The 25,801-nt window shown below is 34.2% G+C and overlaps 1 protein-coding gene across 1 annotated transcript in view; it reads right to left on the reverse strand.

Annotated features, from left to right (window-relative positions):
• LOC120776614 (CUGBP Elav-like family member 4) overlaps positions 1-25,801 on the reverse strand; it is a 975,983-nt gene that overhangs the window by 829,720 nt on the left and 120,462 nt on the right. The window contains exon 2 of the mRNA XM_040107404.1: positions 15,585-15,937. Within this exon, the coding sequence (XP_039963338.1) occupies positions 15,585-15,615 (31 nt within the window). The 5' untranslated portion in view covers positions 15,616-15,937. The remainder of the gene's footprint in view (positions 1-15,584; positions 15,938-25,801) is intronic.

Genomic DNA, 25,801 nt, shown 5'->3' on the forward strand with positions numbered 1-25,801 from the left:
CTCTACTTCGATCACAAAACGCTCCATGTAAGTGTTAAAAATTAAGTTCTGGAGGATGCTTGGACATATTCCATGAAAAGCCATAAAACATTAAACTCTCGTGGGTGCTTGGACAGCTTCAACGAATTTTTGTACGGCTTAAACTCACATGAACAAATTTAGCAACTCTTCTGATGTTATAAAATTGTGGGCGTGATTAAAATTCACTTTTGGGTATCCATGAGAAAAAAACGTATACTAATTTTTTTAAAGTTTCGAGCGATGAATGGCATAATTAGATCTTCAGGTATACAACTATCGATTTTTCTGCTCAATCTGAATATTTTATATGCCTGTTAGTATTAGTGATATTGATTTCCAACAAATGTTATGAACGTAATTCGAATACCCTTCAGTAACATATTTCCAAGGGTACAAAAGTGGTACAAAATATGTGGTGTAATGGTGCAAAATTAGAAAATTGCACGAAAAACGAAAAACGAAAAATTACGTTTATACACATCTGCACACACACAAATATACATAGATGTACTATGCACACGTTCGTCACCCAAAATTATGTGAAATAAGCGCCCATGAAAATAATGTTTCGCAGCGCTTGGCTTTTTTGTAGGTGATTAAACGGCGAATAGCGCGCAGCTGTTACAAAGTAATTTTTTAGCAAACATTAAAAAATGGCAAGTATTCAGCAAACTGGTATGCCAGTGATCCGGCATGACTGCGGCGACACGCACACACCAACATACATGTTTGGCTGCTGAGTTTTTTCCATTGTAAATTGCCGCCTATTAAGTCATATGTAGAAAGGTGCTTATGTTATGTGCCAGCAACAAGAGCAAAAAAGCAACATTTAATAGCTGCCATTGAGGCTGAGCGGCAAAGGGTGCGAGGCGTTGATGACAAACGACAAAGACGAGAGAGCAGTTGGTTATGCAACGAGTTGACACAGAGCTTGCTGTGTTTGTTGAGTGTTGTAGTTGTTGTTACGAAACTAAAATTGCCACCAAATGATTGTACTACATGCGAACATACACACATACATAAATGCATATATATACACACATAAGCAGCAATTTTTGCCAGCGTCCATGATGTCAACGCAGTCAAGCAAAAAATCACAGCGAAATACAAAAACAAAAAAATAGCAAAAAAGCAAAAATACCAAAAAAATATTCGCCTTTCGCTAAACTGTTCATATGTGTGTGTGTGTGTGTTGCTTTTGTGCATAAAAAGTACTTTAAAAGTCATTAGCAGCTTTGCTGGTTGTCGTTTGCGTGCGAAGAAATGTTCCAGCACAAACATATGTGACACACACACACACTCGTGCAACATTCAACACATATGCGCTTTGCCTCGTGCCATTTCGCTGCTGAAAATAGTCACCATTTTGTCCACATTTGGCAACCATAAAAAATGCAAAGCATTCGCTTACACTTTGGCATTGCAATTTTTAAAGCATACTTCACGGCGCTTGCCTGCAATGCGTTGTCGCGCTGTTTATTTGCAGCTGCAGCTAATGGCGCAACTATGAATGGACTGTTGACTTTCGCTTTGAGTTGTTGCTGCAGCCAGTTGTAGTTGATTTTATACTTTTTTCGCCACACTTGCTGTGGCAGTTAGATTTTAGTTGCATATACTATACACATATAATTTTACTTTTATAACCTAATAACGGTATTTTTTCGCTTTTTCTTAATAACCTTACTTAAGAACAGGTCGCAGCTGCTTTGAATGTACACTTTGAACGGTTAACGATTAGCGCTTAACTGTCAAGTCGCTGTTTAAAACAAAATTTTTACACACACACACGCATACATAATGTACGTAAATATATATGTTCAATCTTTTGGCAGCAGCTGTTGTTAAAGTTTGGGCTAATTAGCTGAAGAGGGTTTACTTTGAAAGTGGCAAGTTTTGAAGCTATCAAATTTAATTGAGGTATCGTTCATTATAATAATTACTTCTTGTATAATTTTATTTTATTTTTCCAGATTAATCCAGCAACAGTGCCACATTGCTGCTTCTGCATTTTATTTTTCAAAAACATTAATTTTTATTATTTGGTTGTATTTACAGTTTTAACTATATTTGTCTTTCCGCATTAGTTTCTAAGTGTTCGACAAATTTTTCTTAATTTGAAGCAAAACTTTCGCAGTGCAAAACACTTTTGAAGCAAAGCTATCTTCGGTGCGCTTGTTCATACAAACTGGCCACACTCAAATTAAATAAAAGAAAGTTCATGTATGTGTTTAACAGGTCTAACAAATCGGCTGCTGCCGTACGCCGATGGCATAGATATCATTGACCATAACAACCCCGGTTGTTATTCAATCGGTTCTGCCTTCTTCAGGTTGGATACAGAAGCAAAGCAACTGGGTCTGATACTGAACGAGGGAAAGACGAAATATCTCCTCTTATCAAACAAAAAGTCGTCGCATTCACGACTTGACTCCCACCTCACTGTTGAAAGACATAACTTTGAAGTCGTAGATAATTTCGTCTATCCTGGAACCAGCGTTATCACCATCAACAATGTCAGCCTGTAAATCTAACGCAAAATAACTTTTGTCAGCTGGTGCTACTTCGGACTGAGTATGAGAAGAAAAGTCCTTTCTCGACCAGAAGACTAAAAGACCAAATTCTACAGTCATCACCCCCCGTCCTGCTATATGGTACAGATGCATGAACGATGATAACATCTATTGAATCGGCGTTACGAATTTTCGAGAGAAGGGTTTTTGCGGAAGATTAATGTTCGCAAATTATGGGTAAAAAAAATTTCGTGTGTTAATAAAACATGTCTTTTTGGGGCAAAAAATACTATCAAAGCCAAGGTTTGGTTTAATGTACATTATTTGAACTCTGTAACAAAATCAGCTGTTAAAAAGGGGCTTACTTAGCTTGAACGATACGACATGAACACCGAGGATGATAAAAAATAAAACCGAAAATAATTTCGCATTTCCCTAAATGGAAGTAGGCAGTCAGCTCTCGAAGCTGAGACTCTAAAAATATCAAAGGATTGTATTGCATATATCGATGGTCAGCCGAGAGGACTGCATATGAAGAGCCGACCCTAAACCGTAGAAAGAAACAAAATTCGGCTGGCAAATTTATGGTATTGAAGCTTTTTTTAATGCTATAATCATTGTATCGCCCTCTAAGATCATTATATCGAATAATAAAATTAAATTTTATCAAAAAAACTGTTTCTCTAATAGCGTACGAAATTTTCAGCCCAATTGTATAGAGTCTGCGTTTTGTAGGGGCTTCAGATATGAAGGAAGTTAAAGCCTAAGAATAAACTTTTCGAACAAAAACAATATATTCTGATACCGCACATACACGACATATACATCTTTTTTGAAATATGACGTTGCTTTTACGTAACGAAGAAAGAAAATTAATTAGAACCAAAAGAAGTCGAGACATGTATGTATGTATGCATATTTTATCAAAAAATTAAAATTGTAGCTACTTCTTCGATCAGTAGCTGTATTCATCTATAACAATATTTTTTTTGCTTTTCGGTTCTGGATAATTTTGAGTAGAAAAACTTCTCTCGCCCCTCAGATTTGATAAGTTTGTAAGGAGTTGTGCTGGAACACAAAGTGTTCTTAGTTAGCTTGTAATTTTAGCAGTACCTTAATCCGTTGCAAGTTTATGTATTCCACTTATGCATATGTATATAGCTATATACTCAATATAATAACCTGATGAAGCGCTTTACCCATATTTCACATCTCTTACCAATATTTCAATGCTCTCCACGAATTATTCAATTATGTATTTCCTAAACCAAAAAACCACATTAAGTTAAAAGTTAATATGAATTTTAAAACATTTTTTGAATGCCTCGGTTCTACCACTTTCCCTAGTTAGCCAATTCACTGTCGATTTGTAAATGTGTTAAGTTCTTTTCAACGAGCCAGTCGGACTTGTGCCAAATGCTGTCAAAATCAATTGTGCACAGCAATGGAATGCAGCCGACTGCCTTTTCGGCTGCTATAAAGAATGATTTGGCTAAATACCAAACGGGTTGAGAGCAAAGAAATCCACACACATACACACACACAACTGGTTAATAGAAACACAGTAAGCAATACGAGCACACTACAAAGGTGAAGGAGGCGAGCGGAAGGCGCAAAAAAGCGGAAGCACAGCAAAAGCTGGAACAAAATGTAAATTGCATATCAAAATGTGGTTGCCACAAGCAACACATACACACACAGCTGCACTTAATATAAACATACATGCACATGCACATGCATGCATACAGAGATAGCGTGGCAAACGAAATTGAAATTGGCAATGCCAAAAGTGGTCTTGCCTCCATCCACCCACACGAACACACACACGCACAGACAAAAATAAATACAAGTGAAGAAACTTGCGCAGCTAAAGCACGAGTGAAGTTGATTGCCAGCACACCTGCAACCCAAAATTCGCCGCACAAAAAGTTCCAAATAAAAATTTTAAATTTATAAATGTATTTGAGAGCGCTTGCGTATGTGTGTGTCCTGGAAATTTTTGGTTGTAGGTGTAGCCGAAACGCCCCCTAAAATAGTTTTGACTTTTGCTTGCACTTTTCAGCGTCGAATGCTGCCACTTCCTCGCTGTTGGTACGCTGCAAAACCGTAAATGACGACCCATTAAAATTCAGACTAAACTAAACGTTTGTGGGCAGCAACCAAGGCAGCACAGGCCAGCAGTAAGCAAAAAAAAATGTATAAGCTAGGTTATACAGTTATACAAAAGTCAAATTGAATAGTGAAAAAGGCGTTTGCGAAATTTCAAAACCTGCCATGATATATGCATATGAGAGTATTTATAGAAATGTGGTTTCGTATGTCAGATACACAGGCCGCTAAGCAAACTAGCGCCTGAGTGTATGCTAGTTAAACAGCTGTATGTGGGTGTATGTAGTAGGAAACTAGCGCCTAAAAGTATGCTAGTTAGACATATGTACGTATTAGCACAGTAGCGCCTAAAAGTATGCTTGCGCTATGTATATTTGTAGCATACATTTAGGCTCAGTGGCCTTTAGACTTTGACTGTGGTGCACCTGTGCGCAAAGTTTATGGTTTTGTTTAATTTTATCAATTCGAATGGTCAAATGGAATTTTTATGCAACTATTTTAGTGAATGTTTCCACACAGAATTTAATAATAATTAATATTGGAGCGTTTTGCGAAGAATACAAAATTTTTGAAAGTCATATTAGACATATGAAAGGAAAATACATTAAACTTTCTACAAAATCTAGGAAACAGGGTATTTTTTCTAGTACTTGGAAGCAAGATTTGTATTGAAGTATTTGGTAATAAGAAAAAAAATTAAATCGGTAAAGCGTAGGACTTTCCGGGTACAAATTAAAAGCTTCTACTTGGAGAGGCTGCCTAAAATGTGTCTAAGAACCCAATGGGTTGTTTTCAAAATGACGCTACAAAAGTAAACCGATTGGGACAAGAAACGTTGTCATATTTTTCCCCGCTCTTTTTTCATTTTTCTTCAGTTTGGTTCGCAATTTTATCATGGAAAGATATACGATACAATAACGAGTCGAAATCAGCAAAATTTACTACCGAACTTTAAGAGCGCTACGTCCAACTTATGGTCGTCATAATCGTCCTGTCATATCAACAATTGAGCGTCTAGTTAATAGTAATTTGAGCCTACAGGCACAGTACAAAATGCTTTCGTGCCAGTGAGACAAAGAATAAAGTAACGTTTTTATTGAAACACCCGATAGGAGATGGAATTTTAACGCATGCGAGCATACATATATGACTTTGGAAATTTTAAATATTTTGGTTATGGTTCGGCTTTGGATCCAAATATACTAAGAAAGTATCTTAAGTAGATATTTTTTTGTTTACAAAGAGTGTAGAGTGCCAGCAGCCACATATATGTATTCAGGTGCTTACGCTGATATGGTGAAAAAGATTAAAGAACGATTAAAGTGTCTCATTGGGTTTTCTATATATTGCAAATTAGCATTACCCTTACATTAGTATTTAGCGGTCATAAGACTTCGAATGACTTCTTCGACCTCTTTATGACCGAATGGCTCCATTTAAACTCTATATGGGGTAACCGATATAATGGTTACAAAAATATGCTTACACAATAAAACTTACATTTGACATTCGAACTCGATTTGCTAAAAAAACTAATATCAAACTATTTTTGTTCCAACTTCTTGGCATCAAAATCAGTTAGAAAAATTTCTGATTTTTTCATTTTTTAGTGAATCGAAAAAAGCACCATACACTTTTCCTGAAAGACCTTCCAATATTTATTAAATTTGATTGCCTCGCCACGAAAAATTCCACCTCAAACTGCAGACAACCCGTTAAAGCAAGTGAACTCAAGTACAGACTGTTGTTTGAGCGAGACCAAGGCACCCAAATAACATTATCAGTGTCATCATTACATGCAAAACAATTGTAATATGCCAACGGTAGAGCAACAGCAAAAACAACAATACCTAAACGAAAGCAAAGCAAATGATACTTGCAAAGCGTAACATAAACAAGCAATTTCTAATAGTAGAAAATGCTAAAAGAAAGGTTTCGAAACTAAACTCACGCTCATACCAACACTTCAATATATATAAAGGTATTATATATATATATGTATATATATGTAGGTATCTATATACATGTGGTAGCATAAAGTTGTTTGAAAATATTCGGGCAGCAAAAGCTTTTGACGCTTGTCGGCTGAGTCATTGTTGCCAGCACTCGAATATGGTAATGCAAACAAACAAAACAAATAGCAGCACACGTGCATTAGCACAGGTATATGTGGGTGTGAGAGCTGGTACACATGTACATATGTATGTGTGTGTGTCAATACATGTGTGAGTCTTTTTGTATCACAACGACGGCGGCCTCAGTTAAGACTGCCAATTGCTAGCACTACACCTTTCAACCTCATATTTGTTGGCCTTTGGCTGGCACTCACACCACAATACACACATACAAACAAACTCGCGCCTAGTTGATAGGCGTTTTGGCAAAGGCTAATGGCTGTGAAGTGCTAAGAAATGAAAGGAAATAACATGGAAATGCCAAAAAGTAAGCTAGCAAGTGCTCGAAATTGTGCTCGTGTGGGGAGTTGGCTGAAAATTTGAAATTCAATTTTCCGCCTACACGCCCCCATACAGCCGCGTTGCATAAAAGCTCAGGCACTCACTGCAAACTAAAGACAATGAGTTGGGAGCAAGCACTTGCGGCTTCTAGAGTGTTTTGAGTATCTTTTTTTAAAAGAAAAGTGGTAATACTAGCTTAAGATGAATGCAATTGAATATATTAGCGTTTTGTGTAGAAATTTATCAGTAAAAGTTGCTTATATAGTTAACTATATTACTCCGCTCACATCAGAAAGCTTGCTTTCTAGCCCAAATAACGTGAAATTGCACAAATAAATAAACTTCATCATAAAATATAAATAAGTGTGCTTTTCACCTCATTTTCAGCTCTTTGGAGAAAATTAGAAAACGTTTAAATATTTCTTAATATTTTATGAGCAGCACTTAAGCGCTTTGTTGAAGTTGCCACATAAGTGCTAACATACAAAGTGCATGTCGATTCTCCATATGCATAAAAGTGCATACAGGTGTGTTTGTTTATATTCTTGTGGGTATAATAACGGAGAATTTTTCTACGAAATACTTTGTTGCAGCTAAAGGAGGAAAGTGAAAAGCATGGAAAGTGGCTTTGTTGCACATAATAAAATATTTTTTCAAGAAGCAGTATACTCTTAAAAGTGGACTATAAATTTTAATACAGAACAGAAAATATAAATAACAACAAATATATATATATACATATGTATATACTAAAAAAAGATATTTTTTTCTTTTTCTTTTAATTTACTCATTAAATTTAGCCATAAGACTAGTTGTCATGTTAAAGGGCAAGCTCAAAGTGACAAATATGAAGCAGAAAGTTTACAAAAATTGATATGAGATCAAAACTTAAATGTCAGCTGTCATATATAAACTGTCAAGTGTCAAAATTTTACTGTCAGAGTCCAATCCACAAGTATTGTATTCTGAATATCGTGCTAAAAATGACAATTTTAAAGTAGAAAGTCCATACAAAATTGAATCAGATCAAAAAGTAAGTGTCAACTGTCATAAGAAAACTGTCAACTGTCATAAAATAACTGTCAACTGTCAAACGTTTACTGTAAGTATTCAAAAAACCAGTATGGTGGGTTGAAGCCCGAGCATAAAGTGACATGTTTGAAGTATAAGGTACATACAATTAAAATAAGATCAAAATTTAAGTGTCAACTGTCATATGTCAACTCACAAATGTCGGACTTTCACTAGCAATTGTCAAACATCAAGTTTTTTTTTAAGGTTAAGCTGAAAGTGACAAGTTTAAATCTTACAGTCTATAAAATAAATAAATGAAATCAAAAATGAAGTGACAAGCAAGTGTCAAACTTTCATTGTCGGTGTCTAACCCACAAGTATTGTGTATTGAAGGTCAAGCTTAAAGTGTCAACTTTGAAGCAGAATGTCTACAAAAATTAAATGAGATCTAAAATACATTGCCAATTGTCATATGTCAAGTGTCAAACTTTTACTATCAGCGTCCAGCCCACAAGTATTGTGTATTGAAGACCGAGCTTAAAGCAACAACTTAAAGCAAAAAGTCTATAAAAAATTAAATGAGACCAAACCTCAAGTAACAAAAGTAATATGTCAACTGTCAAGTCTAAATCTTTACTGTCATTATTCAAACAACAAGTACGGTAAAGTGACAAGTTTGAAGAAAAAAGTCCATAAAAATAAGAAGGATAAAAAATCAAGCGTCAACTGTCATATGCCAGCTGTTAAATATCAAAATTTACTGTCAGTACTCAAACAACAACATGTATATGCGGTGTGAAAGTCGAGCTTAAAGTGACAAATCCATAGTAAATGAAATCAGAAAAAAATCAAGTATCAACTGTTATATGTCAACTACGAAATGTCAAACTTTTACTGTCAATATTCAAATAAAAAGTACAGTGGGTTAAAGGCCGAGCTTAAAATGACAAATTTGAAGCATAAAGTTCATAAAAAATTAAGTGAGCTCAAAGATCAAGTGTCAAATGTCATATGTCAACGTCAAATGTAACCTTAAATTACCTGTGTTCTAATCAAAAGTATTGTGGATTCAAAGGCCAAGCTCAAAGTGACATTTTTGCAGCGGTAAGTCCATAAAAAATAGAGTGTTACTCAAATTCAAGTTTAACTGTCATGTGTGAACTGCCAAGTGTCAACCTTTTACTGTCAGTAGTCAAACGTCTTATGTCAGGTGTCATGTGCTACTTGAGGATAATATAACAGGATCCAAAGATCAGTATTAGCTTTTTAACCCGGCGTTCGAGGTCAGTTATGAAGTATTTTTTAGACAGTGTCAACTGTCATGCATCACCCACCAAGCCTCAAGAGCGAAATATCAGACATCAAGGTAATAACTTACTAGCAGTGCTATGATTCAGAAGTTAAGATTTGCAACTCCGGTATGAAGTTTCAGACAAGATATGTACACAAAATTTAATGAAGTTTTTATCCTAGGTGGTCTTAGTAAATCTCCAACAAACTCTAAGTGCCAAACGTTTGAAAGAGTTTGATCTTAGTAAATTTACAACAAACTCTAAGTGCCAAAAGTTTGAAAGAGTTTGGTCCTAGAAAATCTCTTACAAACTCTAAGAATCTCGAAAATTACCTCCAGTAATGGTAATGCTACCAAAGCAAGAACCAGCAAATCCTTATTAACATGAAAACCACAATCTTTAAGTATTATACTCCGTCTAACTATCAAACACTGGCAAAATTAATGAGCATTTTTATATGTCACCCGTGACTTTCGGCTAATTATTTTCTTCGCAAAATTCCGATAAACAAGCTTATCAGCGCACTTGAGCAATTTTTATCCAATGCCATGGGGAAATGAATGTTCTCAACAAAAAACAAGTTTGTTGAGTTTTTTTCGTTTGTTGGTTTCTAGCCACTTTAAACTGTTTTGTAAAACAAAATTTTCGCTTACTCCTCCACAAAACACATACACATACCCTTAGCCACTTGTAACGGCATATTCGACAGTCATCAGTCATTCGCTTGTCCCACTCACTCATGCCTCCGCCCTACACCTTGAGTTCCCCGCCACGCGCTTTGCAAGGCAGCTCGAGTACTTAAGCCACTTTTAATTGAAACTTATAATAACTTGTCAAGGACTTTCTTTTTGGCCAACGAATGAGCGACCGAAGCAGCGCTAGGAACGTCGGGCCACGCAAGTCGCCTGGCACAGCCAAGTGTTGGTTAGCGGCGGCTTTTGGCGCCGTGTGAGTACTGCAAATGGAGAATGGAGAATTGCGGGCGGTAAGCACATAACTGTGGGCATTTCAATAATATATACGAGTATATAATGCTGGCACAAGTGGCAACGGCAAAGAGGCCTGTTGTTGGGGTGATGCTTGAGTTTGTGGCTGGGTTTAAGGGCAGCGTCACATTTCCGGCAGCCATGTCGCACTTCAAGGTTTTTTATTTAATTTTTTTTACTTATGCTCATGCTTGTACTTTATATTTAAAACATTAATAAAGTAAACAGTCACATTCAAACAACGGTATGTGTGTATTTGCATTTTTGTTTATATTTACGTGCGCCGCATTTGAACGACCCTCCATAAAGCAAGTAATAAAAAAAAGTAAAAAAAAAACATGTCAAACAAATATACAGTCGAGCGTATTCGAGCTCAATTCTTATGCTTTTGCTCTTAATAATTTTCTTTGTCAACTTTTAAGTTGACCCCAACACACATGATGGGAGAGAATATAAGGCTGCTCTAGTACTAATAAAATATTAATTAAATTCCATGCGGCCAGCATAAGTGTAAACTACTTCTGAAGCTTTGAGCGAATAACTTTATGATTGCGTTGTGAAAAGGAAAACTAAAGCAAAATTTTGGTATAATTTCAAACATACTTAAATAACAGCCAAACTTAAAGCAGACAAACGACAATTGGATGACAGATGCCAGATGTCAAATTGCTGATAGGTGTCAGACGTCAAATGGCTGTCAGATGCTAGATGTTAAATGGCTGACAGATATCAGACGTCAAATGACTGACAGATGGCAAGTGTAAAGTAGATTTCATAACTCTGCCAGATGGTAAATTGATTACAGTTGTCAGACAGCTGCTGTCAAATATATTTCAGACGCCAAATATCAAACGGAAATTAGATGTCAAATATCAAACGAATGTCAGATGGAAAATGTAAAGCAGATGTCAGGTTAATGTCAAATCGGTGGCAGATGACAACTGTCAAATAGATTTCACTTCTCTGTAAGGTATTAAATGTGTTACATACTATATGTCAAACAGTAATTTGTTGTCAACTATAAAGTAGATGTCAGATGACAAATGTCAAACAGATATCAGACGACAAACGTCAAATGGATGTCAGAGGGCTGCTGTCAAACGGATGTCACATGGAGTATCACAAATTTTGAGTTTAATATAAAATAGATATTATATGTCAAATAACTGCCGCCAAATATAAGTCAGCTTTCACTTTTCAAACGGCAGTTGTCTAATTAGACCAGTCCAGAAACCTTTTGAAAATAGTAAAAACTTAAAGACAGCAGGCTGAAACTCTTCGAAAAAAAATTATAAAATATCAGAAATTAAAGGAAAAACAATTAACTGACGTTATAAAGTCGATCAAGTTGATAAAGGTGAGGTAATCTGTCTCCAACGCATGATAGATCAAAGTGGCGAAATATCACTAGCTCTTCTCTTAAAAGATAGCTTTAGTAAAACGTTAACTTCATTAGGAAGTTTAAAGTTACCTTCATCAGTAAAACTGAATCGAACGATTCCGCTCTCGAGCTACTGCGTAAAGACAGTACAATCAAGTGGTAAACCGATGGCTTGAAAACGTCGAAGGATATTGGCACAGGGGTCTCAGCACCACGCACAAAACTTTCTATTTCTATGTGTAGTTTTCGGAGCATATTCCAAGCAGAGGTCTTTGCTATATGTCGGTGCGTAGAGTTAAGCCTCCAACGTAACTATCGCAATGAACATACATATAGCTGTACTAAGGGTTAGGAGTGGGGCAGGAGTGTATACAACGACTGAATAGTCTATCAGATCGTAGCGAAATAGACCTTATTTTGGTGCCAGGTCACAAAGATATAGCCGGAAATGAAGTGGCCGATGAAATTGCCCGCTCCGCAGCATCCACCAACATGGTAGGACCGGAAGCTTTCATTGCGGCTCGTGCCCACACCATAAAGGAGCTGCTCTCCAAGTATGAAGCAGTGGGTAAGTAGAAGCATGGGCAACAACTCAGGCTACTTGTTGCCTTCTACACTAGCCATTGTAAGCTCCAGAAGTACTTATATAACATGAGTATCGCTTTCTTCGCGAATTGCCAATTCTGCGACTTGGAGTCTGAAACTCCAGAACATCTGCTGATTGACTGCACAGCAGCCTGTAGGCGCAGGATGGAGACCTTTGGATCCATGTTCCCACGTTTTTCTCTCTACATAGTTGATACTACTCTATCAGGCCAATTTACTGTGGTAAATTGCTATTGAAAAAGTCCACAATTTCTACATCTCTCTTTATAAAATACTCATACAAACCTCGACTATATAAGATAGACTTAAATTGGAGGCTAAGACTTACGTGAACAATTCCATAATTTAAATACGAGATTACCACCGCCTTAGTTAATGCAACCAAATTCTACATTTATCTAATCGCAAGCGCTCATTTGTCTTTGCCACAAAGCAGCCGACAAGTTACAACCACTCAAGCATTACAATACAGATACATACACTTGCCTACCTCGCTCAGCAAACCAAGATAGCCAGTTGGTGTGTGAGACCGCCAGTCAGAATGGATTAGTGTCGGATGTGAGAAATTAACTTTGCAAACCAAAGGCAAAATTACGCTAAATGCAACTTAGCGCGCAAGTTTACTGCTATACGCACACGTGTGGGTGTGTGTGGGTGCATGCAAATGACGACGCAAAGGATGCAAATGTGTAGGTGAGAAAGTCCGTTTTAGTTTTTGCAATTAACATATTAAGCAAGAGATTAGCAGCCAGCCAGCTACGACTCATGCAGGTAGACATATATTAGTAGCAAGCAGGCAACACACAAACATACACACACGCTAGTGCATGTGCGGCGAGAGTAATGGCTGTAAAATGGTTGCATGGTAGCCCCCAACAGATGTATGAGCATGTAATGAGAACTCGGCGCGGTCATATATGGTCAAATGTAAATATGCTCGCAAGCGTATGTGTTCAAGTTGTATTATATGTTTATACATGTGTGAGTGTGTCTGTGTTTGTAGCTGTGGGCACACAGTACATCGTCAAGCTTTGCGGTTAGCATGCCACACAGACACCGACCGCTACTAGCTTGAGTCCAGCTGGTGGGCGCTTTTTGTGAAGTCTGGCACCTGTTTGCTACGGCGCACACATACTCATACATACACAAGCGCATATACTTATTCAAATATCCATATGCATGCTTGTTTGTATGTATGCACTTGCTTGCCTGATATACTTTAATTTTCATATGCATCTACCCCGGCCCGGCCTTAATGCTGCCTTACACCTGCTTATTAGCATGCAAATTACAAGGCCTAAGCGCTATTAGTCGTCCGTACTTAGTGGGCGTTTGTGCTGTATAAAAATTATGTAGCACAGTGTGCATATTTTTCATGTGTGCATTATAATTAACGCCAGTTTAAATATATATGACCTGCTTTGGGGCGGTTAAGCATTTGTTAGTTCGAAATTTATTTAAATTGTAAATTTGCTAAATTGAATACTTGGCAGCCGAACTAAAGTGGTCGTAAGTGAAATTATGTCATTAGTGGCTTACGTCGTGTGATGGTTAAAGCTTAGCTGTCAGTAGGTTGATTATAGATTATATGTAAGTACTTAGCAGTTGTGAAAAATTGTTGAAAGTTATAAGCAAAAATAAAGCAAAGTATTTAATATTTCATAACAAATATTGAAAAAAAATATTAAAAATGCTAAAAATTAAGCAAGAAAATTAAGTATTAAAAAATTCAATATTTAAATTAAGATATGATGACAAAAAGCTAAAAAATTTTCAGACTTTCAAAAAAATAATTAATAATAATAACTATAAAATTTAAGCAAAAAAATATTGAGTATTTAAAAATTCAATAATAAAAATCAAAAATCAACAAAAACCATAACTTAAATACCTTTACAAGCTATATTCAAAACCACATTACAATTTGGCTCTAAAATCAAACTAAACTTACAAAAGTTATTAAAATGAACAGTTATAATTGATTCAAACCTCTAAAAGCTATAAAAAATCAAACCAAGTCATTTACAAAGTATCAAAAAGTCTTTCTATTCTAACAAACTTTTGTATAATTTAAAATAAATATATTTTTCATATGTACCACACTGCGTATGAGTAACTATTTAATTAGAATAATTTTGAAATAAAACCGTCTTAAATTAAAAAATATATATCAATAAATTATAATAAATATTAATAAAGTTTAAAAAAAATTCCTTAATTGTAAATTTCGTTAATTTAAAATAAATACATTTTCACACGAACAACACTGCGTATGACTAACTATTTTGTTGGATTTTGAAGTTTTTTAAGCTAAAAAATTGATATATTTTTTTTATTTTGTATAGTTTAAATATAAATAAAGTTTCAGAAATTGTATCCTTTCCTTTGAAGAATGTTCTATAATTATAAATCTTCATATATACCATACTGCGTATGAGTAATGTTTTTCTATTTTGAAATGAAACCTCTAACAATCAAACAATCTTCCATTTTCTTGGAAAAATATTATACAGTTTAAAATAAATATATTTTTAAATGTACCACACTGCGTATGAGCAACTTTCTTCGACTTGAAATCAAACCATTGTTAATGTAATAAAATCAAGAAACAACGTTACCTTCGCAAATTCAAAAAATTCCTTACAAAACAAGGTATCTCTCCAAATGAGAACTTTTTCCAAACAAGCACTTGACTCCGATCGTTTAGGTTTGCAGTGTATATAAAATATATATAAAATATTTTTTATGTGATAAATAGATCGCCTGCAAACTTAAGCTAAAAGCTGTTTTATATAAAGATTTAGAATAAACCTGATAGACCGTCTGAATATTTCGATTATCTAAATATTTTGTATTGAAAGATGCGTTAAAAATTCTTTCGAGAAATACATATGTATATTAATGACAGTTTTTAAAAATTTGGAATCCTGTTCTAAAGACAGAAAACCACCTTCAAATTATAACAAAAAAAAATTTAAAATTCTCCCAACTACCCTTAGCTAGCTAAATATTTTTGCAAGGTTTGTGCTACACTGCGTATGAGTAACATGTCGCCTTCACAAGCTTCGCTAGCAAAATAATATTTATAACTTGCTGAAAGTAAATCGCCAATAATTTCAAAGAAATACTGAACTTGTGCACGCAAACATATAATTTTGTAACAAAAGCAATTAATAAATATCAAAAAAATTTAAGTTCTTAGTACTCACTTGCAATGTGCTCGTTATGAAAGGCCAACATTTGGTCGTCTGTTTATTTTTACCGTTTAAATTGCGAAAAAATTTTAGTTTACCCGTAACCGATGCGAAACACCGCGAAATTAAACGCGAAACCGAAACCGTATATACCGCTATTTTACCGTAAACTGAAAACGCGAAAATTTAGCAACACTTTTTTTCACAGTTAAGGCTTAATGCAAAAACTATCAGCGATTTTTTTTTCTTTCGCGCAGCTGTCAGCGCTCGACGGTCACTTTATGCCCCCAATTATTTTGCTGAGACACGAAAATTATGCTGACATCTTTGTAGTACTTTTGCACAACAACAGCAGCAAAGGCCTGCACCTGCAAAGAGAAGAAAGAGAGAGAGTATGTGAGTGAATGAAAGAAACACTTTAGTAATATTTAAGGAAAAGCTGAAAAAAGCAACAAATTCAGTGCAGAGAGTTGAAAAAATTGCGACAAAAGTTTGCGCTAAGAAAAAATTGCATAAAATTTGCTTACGAAAGTTTGGCGCTTAAGGCTATAAAACGTACCGAAACTTATACAAACAACAAATAAGGCAAGAGCGCTTAAAAAATCTGAAGCGTTTAAAGCACAACATTTTTAGCTGGCTCTTGGACAAATTTTTACTTTCCGGCGCTGAAAAGATATGCGCCGCTGCTTTGTTGTTGTTTGTGTGAGCGTATTCTTCTGTATTATGTCAACTGCATTACCGTTAAGAGAATGCCTGCAGTAGTTGCACTGGTGAGTAAGAGCAAATTTGTATCTGCTTAGGCGCAGACATGAGTCAAGGTGGAGTTTGGTATGTGTTGTTATTGTGAAATATTTTTTTTGCTGTTGTTTTTGTTTTTTTATTGCAATGTAGTTTAAGTTCCACGTAGATTTGAATATTTGCATATTTTTTGTGATTTTTTTGTTGACAGATTTTAGACGCAGACGGATTTGCATAAGTTAAGTTTGCAAGGGCTGCGATTTTTCACAAAGAATGTCTGAGCTTGCTTAAAACTTAACGTGATCAGAAAGTAAGGATGATTGGAGATGTGCTAACCTATTCGAGAAATGGACTTTAAAGGTTCAAATTTCATATTTTGATTAAAGCTGTTGAAGCAGGCAAGAAAATCTTATATTGCTGTCATATTTAGAGACTCTCTTGAAGTTGAGATGATTGATAATATTTTTATGGCAACAACGAAAAACTCACATAAATTTCATCACTTATGGTAAGAGGTTGAGATTATGGCTATACAACTGAAACATGAAATACTTTTTTTTTTAACTCCAACGTGAGTAAGGTCAAATAGAGTGCAACAGATTTTAGTTCGCGATGCAAACCTCATTTGTTATCTACCTAAGATCAAATAGCTAGGGGTTATATCTAGTAGATAACTTTCGTGGTGACCAAATATTAGGGAGAGTAAGGAAGACATCGGTTACCTTACATTGAAGGTATCGGTTACCTTATATTGCTGTAAGAACTTACACTAAAGTTGGTAAAAGAATCGTTTCAGGCCATTTCCAAGTGAATGGCGGTCAGAGAACTTTTCTCACTTGCGTGAACTTCAACACATGACTCCATCGACATTGATTACTCAATAGGAATATCAGATATTCATAAGACCAGTTCAAATCGTCGGGTGAATTAGAAGCGTTTCTTGATATAAAAATAACCTAAACAAGATGTAAAAATATAAAACCTTTTCAAATATGTGTCAACTAAGCTAAACAATAAACTCACTTACGTTGCTGTCATACTACCAAATACTTTCAAACCAGTTTTGAGTATTCTATGGGTATTTAAATCATTCTAATATCAAAAATTTTAAATTTTAAACAATTTTAAATTGTAAAAAGCTCCGTTTAACATTTTATTTTTTTTTTAATGCACAGCACCGGCAAGCTTGTAAATCCAAGCTCAAACCAGCTCGGTGGCAGCTTTATCAAAATTTTTGGAAATTTTGTTAGGAATAATAGTATTTCTAAAGCTTTATTAGAATTTTAAATCGCTTTCACATAACAAAATTAAAAAAATTCAAACAGCTATACAGTTATTTACATCATCAAATACTACAAATATCAATAAATTTAGATTCGACATAAAAAATGCATAATTCTCACCACTACCTGAGCGTGACTAATCCAAAAGAATCCTATTCTCTATTTAATTGTCTACAGCGACTGACATGAGCGATTTCACAGCAATTAAAAAGAGAGCGATAAAATAAAATGCAAAGTCACCAAAGCGCCAGTGACTTTGCAAGTGCATTCGGCACAGAACCATACACTATATATATGCATATGTATATACTATATATCTATTTAATAGAGTATATATATACAAGTGCATATGCATGTAGGTGTGCCAGCCGCAGATCGTGCTGATTGTGGTCAAACCGGCAAATCGCTGTCATTGACTTTCATTTCATTTTTTCAACACCATTCTATTCTGCTATTTTTATACACACAGACACATAGAGAGTTATATTTCAGTATAAAAATATATTTGCTTTTAATCCGCCTTTCAACTCGTGCCCGCATGGCAAACGTTTTAGCTGCGCAAAGCGCGACATGAATTATAGTGTCTAAAAAGTCAACTCCAAACACATACACACATACATATATACATGCAGCAGTAATATTACCGCACATACAGGCATATGAATATTTTACTAGTCTTCATATAAGTATAATATGTAGTGCATAGAAAGCTTCCAAAGTTAGTTAGTTAGTTGGTGAATAGGTGTTTTAGATGAATAGTGATTTGGGATTTTGTAAATGCAAATTTATTACAAAATAATCCGTTGATGTCCAAACGAACTGATTTATGTAGAAAGCGTGATGCAGACAAACTTATATACTTATTCACGACTATGTTCGAACATATCGATTTGTTGAGCGACAAGAATACATTTTGGTTGGATTAAGTTCAACACTCTACCAATGCACATACATATATAATATTTACGGTTTATTTTTAAATAAAATGTGTCTATTTGGGGACACTGAAGTTTACTACGATTTTTTAGATTTTTTAACACTTCCTGCTAATTTTTTTGCTTACAATTTTTCTGTATATTTTTCTCGAATTTCTTATGTTTAATTATGAAAACTACCAAGTAACCTTTTTGGTATTAAAAAAGTAGTTTTCAAAATTTTTGAAAAATATTAAAAAAAATATATAGTTTGTAATAAATGCTTTAAATTTTTTATTACAAACATTTTGCATTGAAATTTTATGGAAATTTATTGCGAATATTTTCTTTGAAAATTTATTGAAAATATTTCTAAAAAATCAAAAAAAATTTCTGTGGAATTTATTTATTTTATAACAAATATTATGCACTAAACTATTTTTTGAAACTTATTTCCATATTTTTTTCAATTTTGAAATTTTTTTTTCTAATGTTATTGACATATTTTTAACAAATTCAAAACATTTCTGTTATTAATTTTTTTCTATTTTTTATTACCAATTTTTTTGCATTCAAAATGTTGGAATATTATTTAGATTTTTTTTCTTCAATTTTCAAAAATTTTTTCTCGCTGAAATGATTTCTAAAAAAAATCAAAAAAAATGTTGTAATAAATTGTTTTTATTTCTTATTACAAATATAATTTTAATTTTATATTTACAATAATAATTTTGAAATTTATTGGCGTCCTTTTTTATTTCAACATTGAACAAATATTTTTCTGAAAATTCATTGAAGAGATTTCTAAAACAATCGAAAAACTATTTTACATTAAAATTTTTTAAACTTAATTTCCTTTTTTTAATTTTAATGAATTTTCCAAAATTTATTAAAAATATTTCCCAAAAAAGTCAAACAATTTGCTGTTTTTTATATTACAAATATTTTGCATAACAATTTTTTTGAAATTAATTTCGACTGTTTTTCAATTTTTAACATTTTTTTTTAAGAAAATTTATTGAAAATATTTCTAAATAAAAAATCAAGCGTTTTTCTGTAATAAACTTTTTAACACTTTTTTTTTAATTTTTACAAGTATTTTAAATTAAAATCTGTTTACTATTATTTCGATTTCTTTTTAATGTTGTACATTTTTTTTTTTGAAAATTGATTTAGAATTTTTCTAAAAAAAATTAAGCATTTGCTGCAATAAATGTTTTATTAGAAATATTTTGCATTAAAATTTTTTTGAAATTAATTTCTACCCTTTTTCAATTCCTAACAATTTTTTTTTATTTATTGAAAACCTTTCTACGAAAAAAAAAAAATTGTTAAATTTTATTAATAGTTTGCGTTAATCTTTTTGGAAATTTTTTTTTGACATTTATTTGGATTTTTTTATAAATTTTGTAAAAAAATTAGAAATTTTTCTGTTGCAAAATAAAAATGACAAATTTTTCATAAATATGTCAACATTTTAACACTTTATTATTTGTCAAATACCGTTTTTGGAAACTCAAAATAGTTTTCTAACCAATATTTTTGAATACCTCAAACACATTCATCGATGTGAAAAAAGTTTGAACACATTTTGTAAGCTTCTTAAATTGAAAAGAGTTTGAAAACACCTTATAAACTCATTAAAATGAAAAAAAATTTGAAAAAATTGCAAAAACTCATTAAATTGAAAAAATTTAAAAAACTCAAAATTTGCAAACCATCATGTTGTGATAAAATGCGCAAATTAGAGCACAAAATTGTGAAAGCAATAAATCTTCAAAACGATTATTTTTTGATTTATCCTACTGAAAGCGTATTTCTGCTCTAAAAATCCCTCTCCCGCCACCGCACTTCAAAATGTTATTTTACTTAACAAATTCAATAAAATGCCAAAGCCATAAATATGATTTTTTTATTAATTCTGCGCACTGGAAATGCAAATTTGCTGGTGTTGCAATGTCACAGCGCTCAACAATAACAAAAACAGCCAACTTGGCTTAATCAAAATCTTGTCAAAATATGTCAAAAGCAATTTGCAATTTGCGCAGCAAAGCAAATACACGCGTCAGGCAAATATGTACAGTTATAAATATATAAGCATAAATTCATATAAAGATATACATACATACATACATATATAAATGCATGTGTGAGAGTAGCAGCGCTTGAACGTACACTGTGCCACGCTTTAGTGCTTTTTCTTGCTTATACTCCGGTTACTGTCTCTGCGCGCCGCCACTACTGTCAGGCATAACAAGCTAACCGCCTCTTAACTCCTGCAGCCAACGTCGCAACGCCTGCACCGTAACCGCTAAAATTTGATTTCATTTCAATTTCAATTTAAATGGCAACGCGGCATAGCATAGCATGCCATGCTGCCACAAGAGACTAGCCGCACACATGAGTGCATGTGTATGAGTGTGTGTGTGTGGGTGTAATAGAGATGGCTGATAGCAAGCGAGCGCAGAGATAGCAAGGGAAAGGCGTGTTGCTAGTTGTGTCTGTACACAGATATATGTGTATTTTGTATGTGCATGTATGCGTGTGGCATCTACAAAGTAGCGGTGCAGTGGCGGTGGCAAAAATTCATTAAGAAAATCGCGTTGAAAATGGAAATTTCATACGCTGCCATGTGTCGGTGTGTGTGTGTCTGTGCGACATGCGCTTATGTGCGCCACGGTATGTGCCCTGTTGCACTGTGCTGTGTGGCAAGCGATTTGAAGATTGCATGCAGATATGCGCCACAACTTGCCTGCCTGCATTTAGTAAACGTTGTTGCCCGCTTACGGTTGCCCGCCTATTTTTTATGGCCTGCCACTACTTTAATTTTCTATAGTGTTTTTCGAAATAGTTGCGCAAAAATGGATTTCGTTATGCCGCAAGCATACACCGTTAGCATTTTCGTTGGCAACAGCGCGCGCCTCTCCCCACAGCAGCAACAACTCGTAACGCCACACAATTGCTTGAGTGCCAGGCGGCTACATGCCCAATTCAGCAGCTTTCATATGGTGAGTGGTTTCTTGTTATCCTCGGCAAATTGCTGTAATTTAACTGTATATTCAGTAATATTGCAATTGCTTTAGCAGCGCAGTTAAGTTAATTCAATTAACCTCACTTTTCGACAGGCTAGAAAGTAATTAAATACTAGAAATATGCGAAATTGCTTATTAAGTTTTTTGCATTACGACATTTCGACTGTTATATCATTGCTGTTGTTGTTTTCAAAAATGGCATTCTATCAAAAAGTTGTTATAGCTTTGCTAACTGTTAATCAAGTCACATCCGGCATGTGAGGAAACATGCACGCCATTCAATTCATAACACACTCAAACAATGTCAGCAAGCCTTGGCCACTTTGACAAGCCAAATATTACATTAGAGAAATTATTGTGATTTTGTAAGAGTAATATTTTCTTTACACCTATCAAAATTTGGAAGAAATAAGCGGCAGTTGAAGTCTATAATATAATTTGAGTTTAGAAATTAGGCATCACAGCTTACAGCTTAGACCTATAACTTCCTCTCAGGTGCAGCATACATTTTTAAGATTGCATGTTTCAACTTAAAAATTGCGTATTACAACTTATAACTAAGAACGTACAACATACAACTTCATACATTTTTAAGATCACAAATTTCAACTTACAACTTGCGTATTACAACTTACAACTAACAACTTACAACTTAAAATTTTCAACTTAATTCGCACAACTTACAGCATACATCTAACAACTTGCAATTTATATCTTACCACTTACAACTTACATCCGACAACCTACAACTTATATCACACAACTTACAACTTAAAATTTAGAACTACAACCGGGTTTTTTTTAGCAGAAGAGATATCTAAGATTACAACTTACAACTTTCAACTTACAACTTACACCTTACAACTTGCAAATTAGAATCATAGTACTTAAAACTAATAGTGCACAATTTGAAACTTTCAACTTACATCGTAAAACTTACGACTTATACCTTACAGCTTATATCATACAACTAATATTTTTTATTTCTGGCAACTTAGTACTTTACATCTGATAACTTACAACTTGTACCTTACAACTTATATCATACAACTAACCCTTTATTTCTGACAACTTGTATCTTACAACTTACACCGTACTGCTTACAATTTACAACTCAAAACCCACACTTACCTTAGAAAAACAACTAAATACGTTTCAAGAAGCATTATACTAAGTTTCTTTAAATAATTTCACTCCTGCAAACATTCCTACTAAAGTGCCTTAATCCACTTTTACCCTCAAAACTACATTTTTTACTTTATAACCTCAAACTTTTTTTCTTAATAACCTCAAACTTTTTGTCCTTTACCGTACCCAATTTTCTATTCAAACAACTAAACTAAGCTCACATGCCTTCAGGCATTTAGATTTCTTAACAATTTTGGATTTACACACTCGCTAACCTTTCTATGCTTCCTCTCTCCCTACTTTCCTTTGTCCTGATATGCATTAGCACCCTTCGTTTATAAGAATTTTTGACATTCCCTAATCATAACGGCTTACTTGTTGTCGGAAATTGACGTTGTTTAGCGGAAATTCAAGAAATTGCTGTTATTGCAATTAAAACGAAAGGCTGGTAAGTTCATAAAGCTTCCTGTTTCTGCAGAGTTATTATTTGCTACAAAAATTGTGGATGTTTACATTTTTCTTTCGTTTTCTGGTTTTACTTAGTTATTACATGATTTAGATTTTGTTGTTTGGTCATGCACTTGAGCGGTTTTACAAGTACCTCGAATTTTTTGGTAAATTTTAAGTTTATATGTCCCTCTTGCTCATATGAATTTTCTGTCCTTATACCGTTATTCTCTTTTATTTTGAGTTATTTTTCTTTAAATACTTAAATTAATAATGATAAATTAATGATTAATTATGAATTTTAGTTTTTTTATTTATATCGAACCTAATGCGAAAGAAAAATATAGATTTTCGATAGAAAAAACCAGTATTTTTTTAAATTAAAAAAAGGGTTGAAATCTCAAAAAATGCTCAAATGAAAATCTAGTCCCACTTAAGAATTATAAGGCCAAACTATGCAGCATTATCCAATGCTGAAGAACCAAATCTTCATAGCAGTATGAATGAACCCCTCTGTGGACTCAAGTAGTCCTACATGAAGTAGAAGGTTCACAAATTGCAAACTTTGGTACGTACTTAATCCGAAACAACAACGAGGAAACCAATACTTCTAGCAGAAGTTTCATAGTATTGTTCATTGATCAATCATATCGAATTCGTATGCTTTGTTTGCACTGCTTACAGAACAAGAAGGCGTGGAAGATGATGTGTCCACAGAAATTGTATTAATTATATTAATTTAAATTCCCTGACAAGATCTTCGACGAAGGTCGGTAGTACACTAGGCAATACAGTAAACTACTACCAACAAATTCAATGAAAGAAAATATGTAAGCTCAAAATTTAGAGCAGAATCGATGATAGAATTAAGGAGTTTAGACTTTTTTTCAATAGCCTTGAGCGCAAAGTCAGTGAATTCAAGGCTAATAACTCTTCGCTTCTATAGAAGCGTTGCGCTCCGTAGGCATAGATCTCCTCATACCTTAATGCCAGCCACCTCCGCTTAAAAGACGCTGCAATGGTCAGGAAGCCTAAAACTGGAATTTATGGAAAACTTCCGACATTGTAAGCCTCCACTAACCTTCCCAGCAAGCATTGATCCATCCATAAAACAGGTCACCGTCCTACTCTTCCAGCGAGTCCTCCCCTCCCATGCCTCCCTCTAAGGTATGTGAGCAGAGAAACGACAGCCAGCGCTAAGCTGGCCACATATTTGTAAAAAAAATTAAAATATTTTTTAATGATTTATTCGAACTTTAAATAAATATACAAAAAAAAGTTTATTTAATTTGGTCTCAATTAAAGCTTTTAGTAGCGTTGCCACATATTTAAAAAAAAATAAAGATAGTTGTAATCAATTGTTGGGATTTCAAATAAATATTAAAAAAATAGTTTAACGAATTTGGCCTAAATTAAAACTTGCCACATATTTATAAAAAATTTAAATAGTTTTTAATGAATTTTTGATATTCAAAAATTATTAAATTTGATCTCGAATAAACCTTGTGATTAGATTTTCACATGTTTATGAAAATAAATCAAGAAAACTATTTTTTAAAAAATTTTGGTATTTGAAAAATATTAAAAAGAAAATATTTCATCGAATTTATGTACACGGTTTTCAGAAGTTTTTTTCTGTGATGGTTCTTTCGTGAGAACGATCAGAAATTTTATTTTTGAAGTGACCTCAGCTTATACTTTTTTAAATAATAAACCTAATATCTTTTAATATGCCATAGAGAAATTTATACAACATTTTATAGCTGTAAATTTCTGACAATAAATACCAAAAATTTTAATACAGTGATGTTCTCATACAAGCAATCAAATTGAATGCTTAACATTTGTAATAACAGTATTTCCAGTTTATTTATTTAAAATCAATGCCATTAGCATGATGTGCAATTACTTATTTACATATTAAGGCAACAACAACAGGCAGCAACAACCAGCACATAATCGTAAATATTTAGGTAAGAAATAAACATTCGTGAATAGCCCGGCACATGCCATATTCCAATCACACATTTTGCCAATAACTCCCACAATACGAACAACAACAACAACATTTTACGCCTAACGGCTACTAATATGTATGTGGGTGGCCGGTCGTCAATCGTGCAACACCCAGTTGACAAACACACCCACATAACGGTTATTGCCGACACCAACAACGGTCTGTAGTTGACTTGAAATTGCTGCCAAAACTCCTACTACGCGCACACCTCTGCACCTAGAGTCTAGCTATTATTTATGGCCCATCATAAAATTCACGTTTTGCATTCAAATACACAATTTTGCCGTTAGCACTTACAACAACAGCAGTAACGAACAGCATACATAGCAGTGTATGAACCGAATAGAGCGCTGGCAAAGTGACCTTATGGATTTGATAAGCAGCAAAACCAAAGCAGTCGAGGCGCATATTAAGGCGAGCGAAGGCGGTGAAGGAGGTGGAGAGAGTGAGCGGCGAGTGTGTTAGTCGGGAAGATTGCACAACGCAAATGTGCTTGCAAATCAGTGAAATGCTGATGCCGACGCCAACACTCAATCACACCAATACACACACACACACACACCTGCACACATGGCTGCAATACTTGTATGAGTATGCAAATGTGCTGGGCCAAGCAAAGTTGTGCCTCTCGGGGCAATAATATTGCTTTTGTTGTGAATTTAGATCATTGGCA

Source organism: Bactrocera tryoni, chromosome 5 (assembly GCF_016617805.1).
Source record: "Bactrocera tryoni isolate S06 chromosome 5, CSIRO_BtryS06_freeze2, whole genome shotgun sequence".
Taxonomy (NCBI): domain Eukaryota; kingdom Metazoa; phylum Arthropoda; class Insecta; order Diptera; family Tephritidae; genus Bactrocera; species Bactrocera tryoni.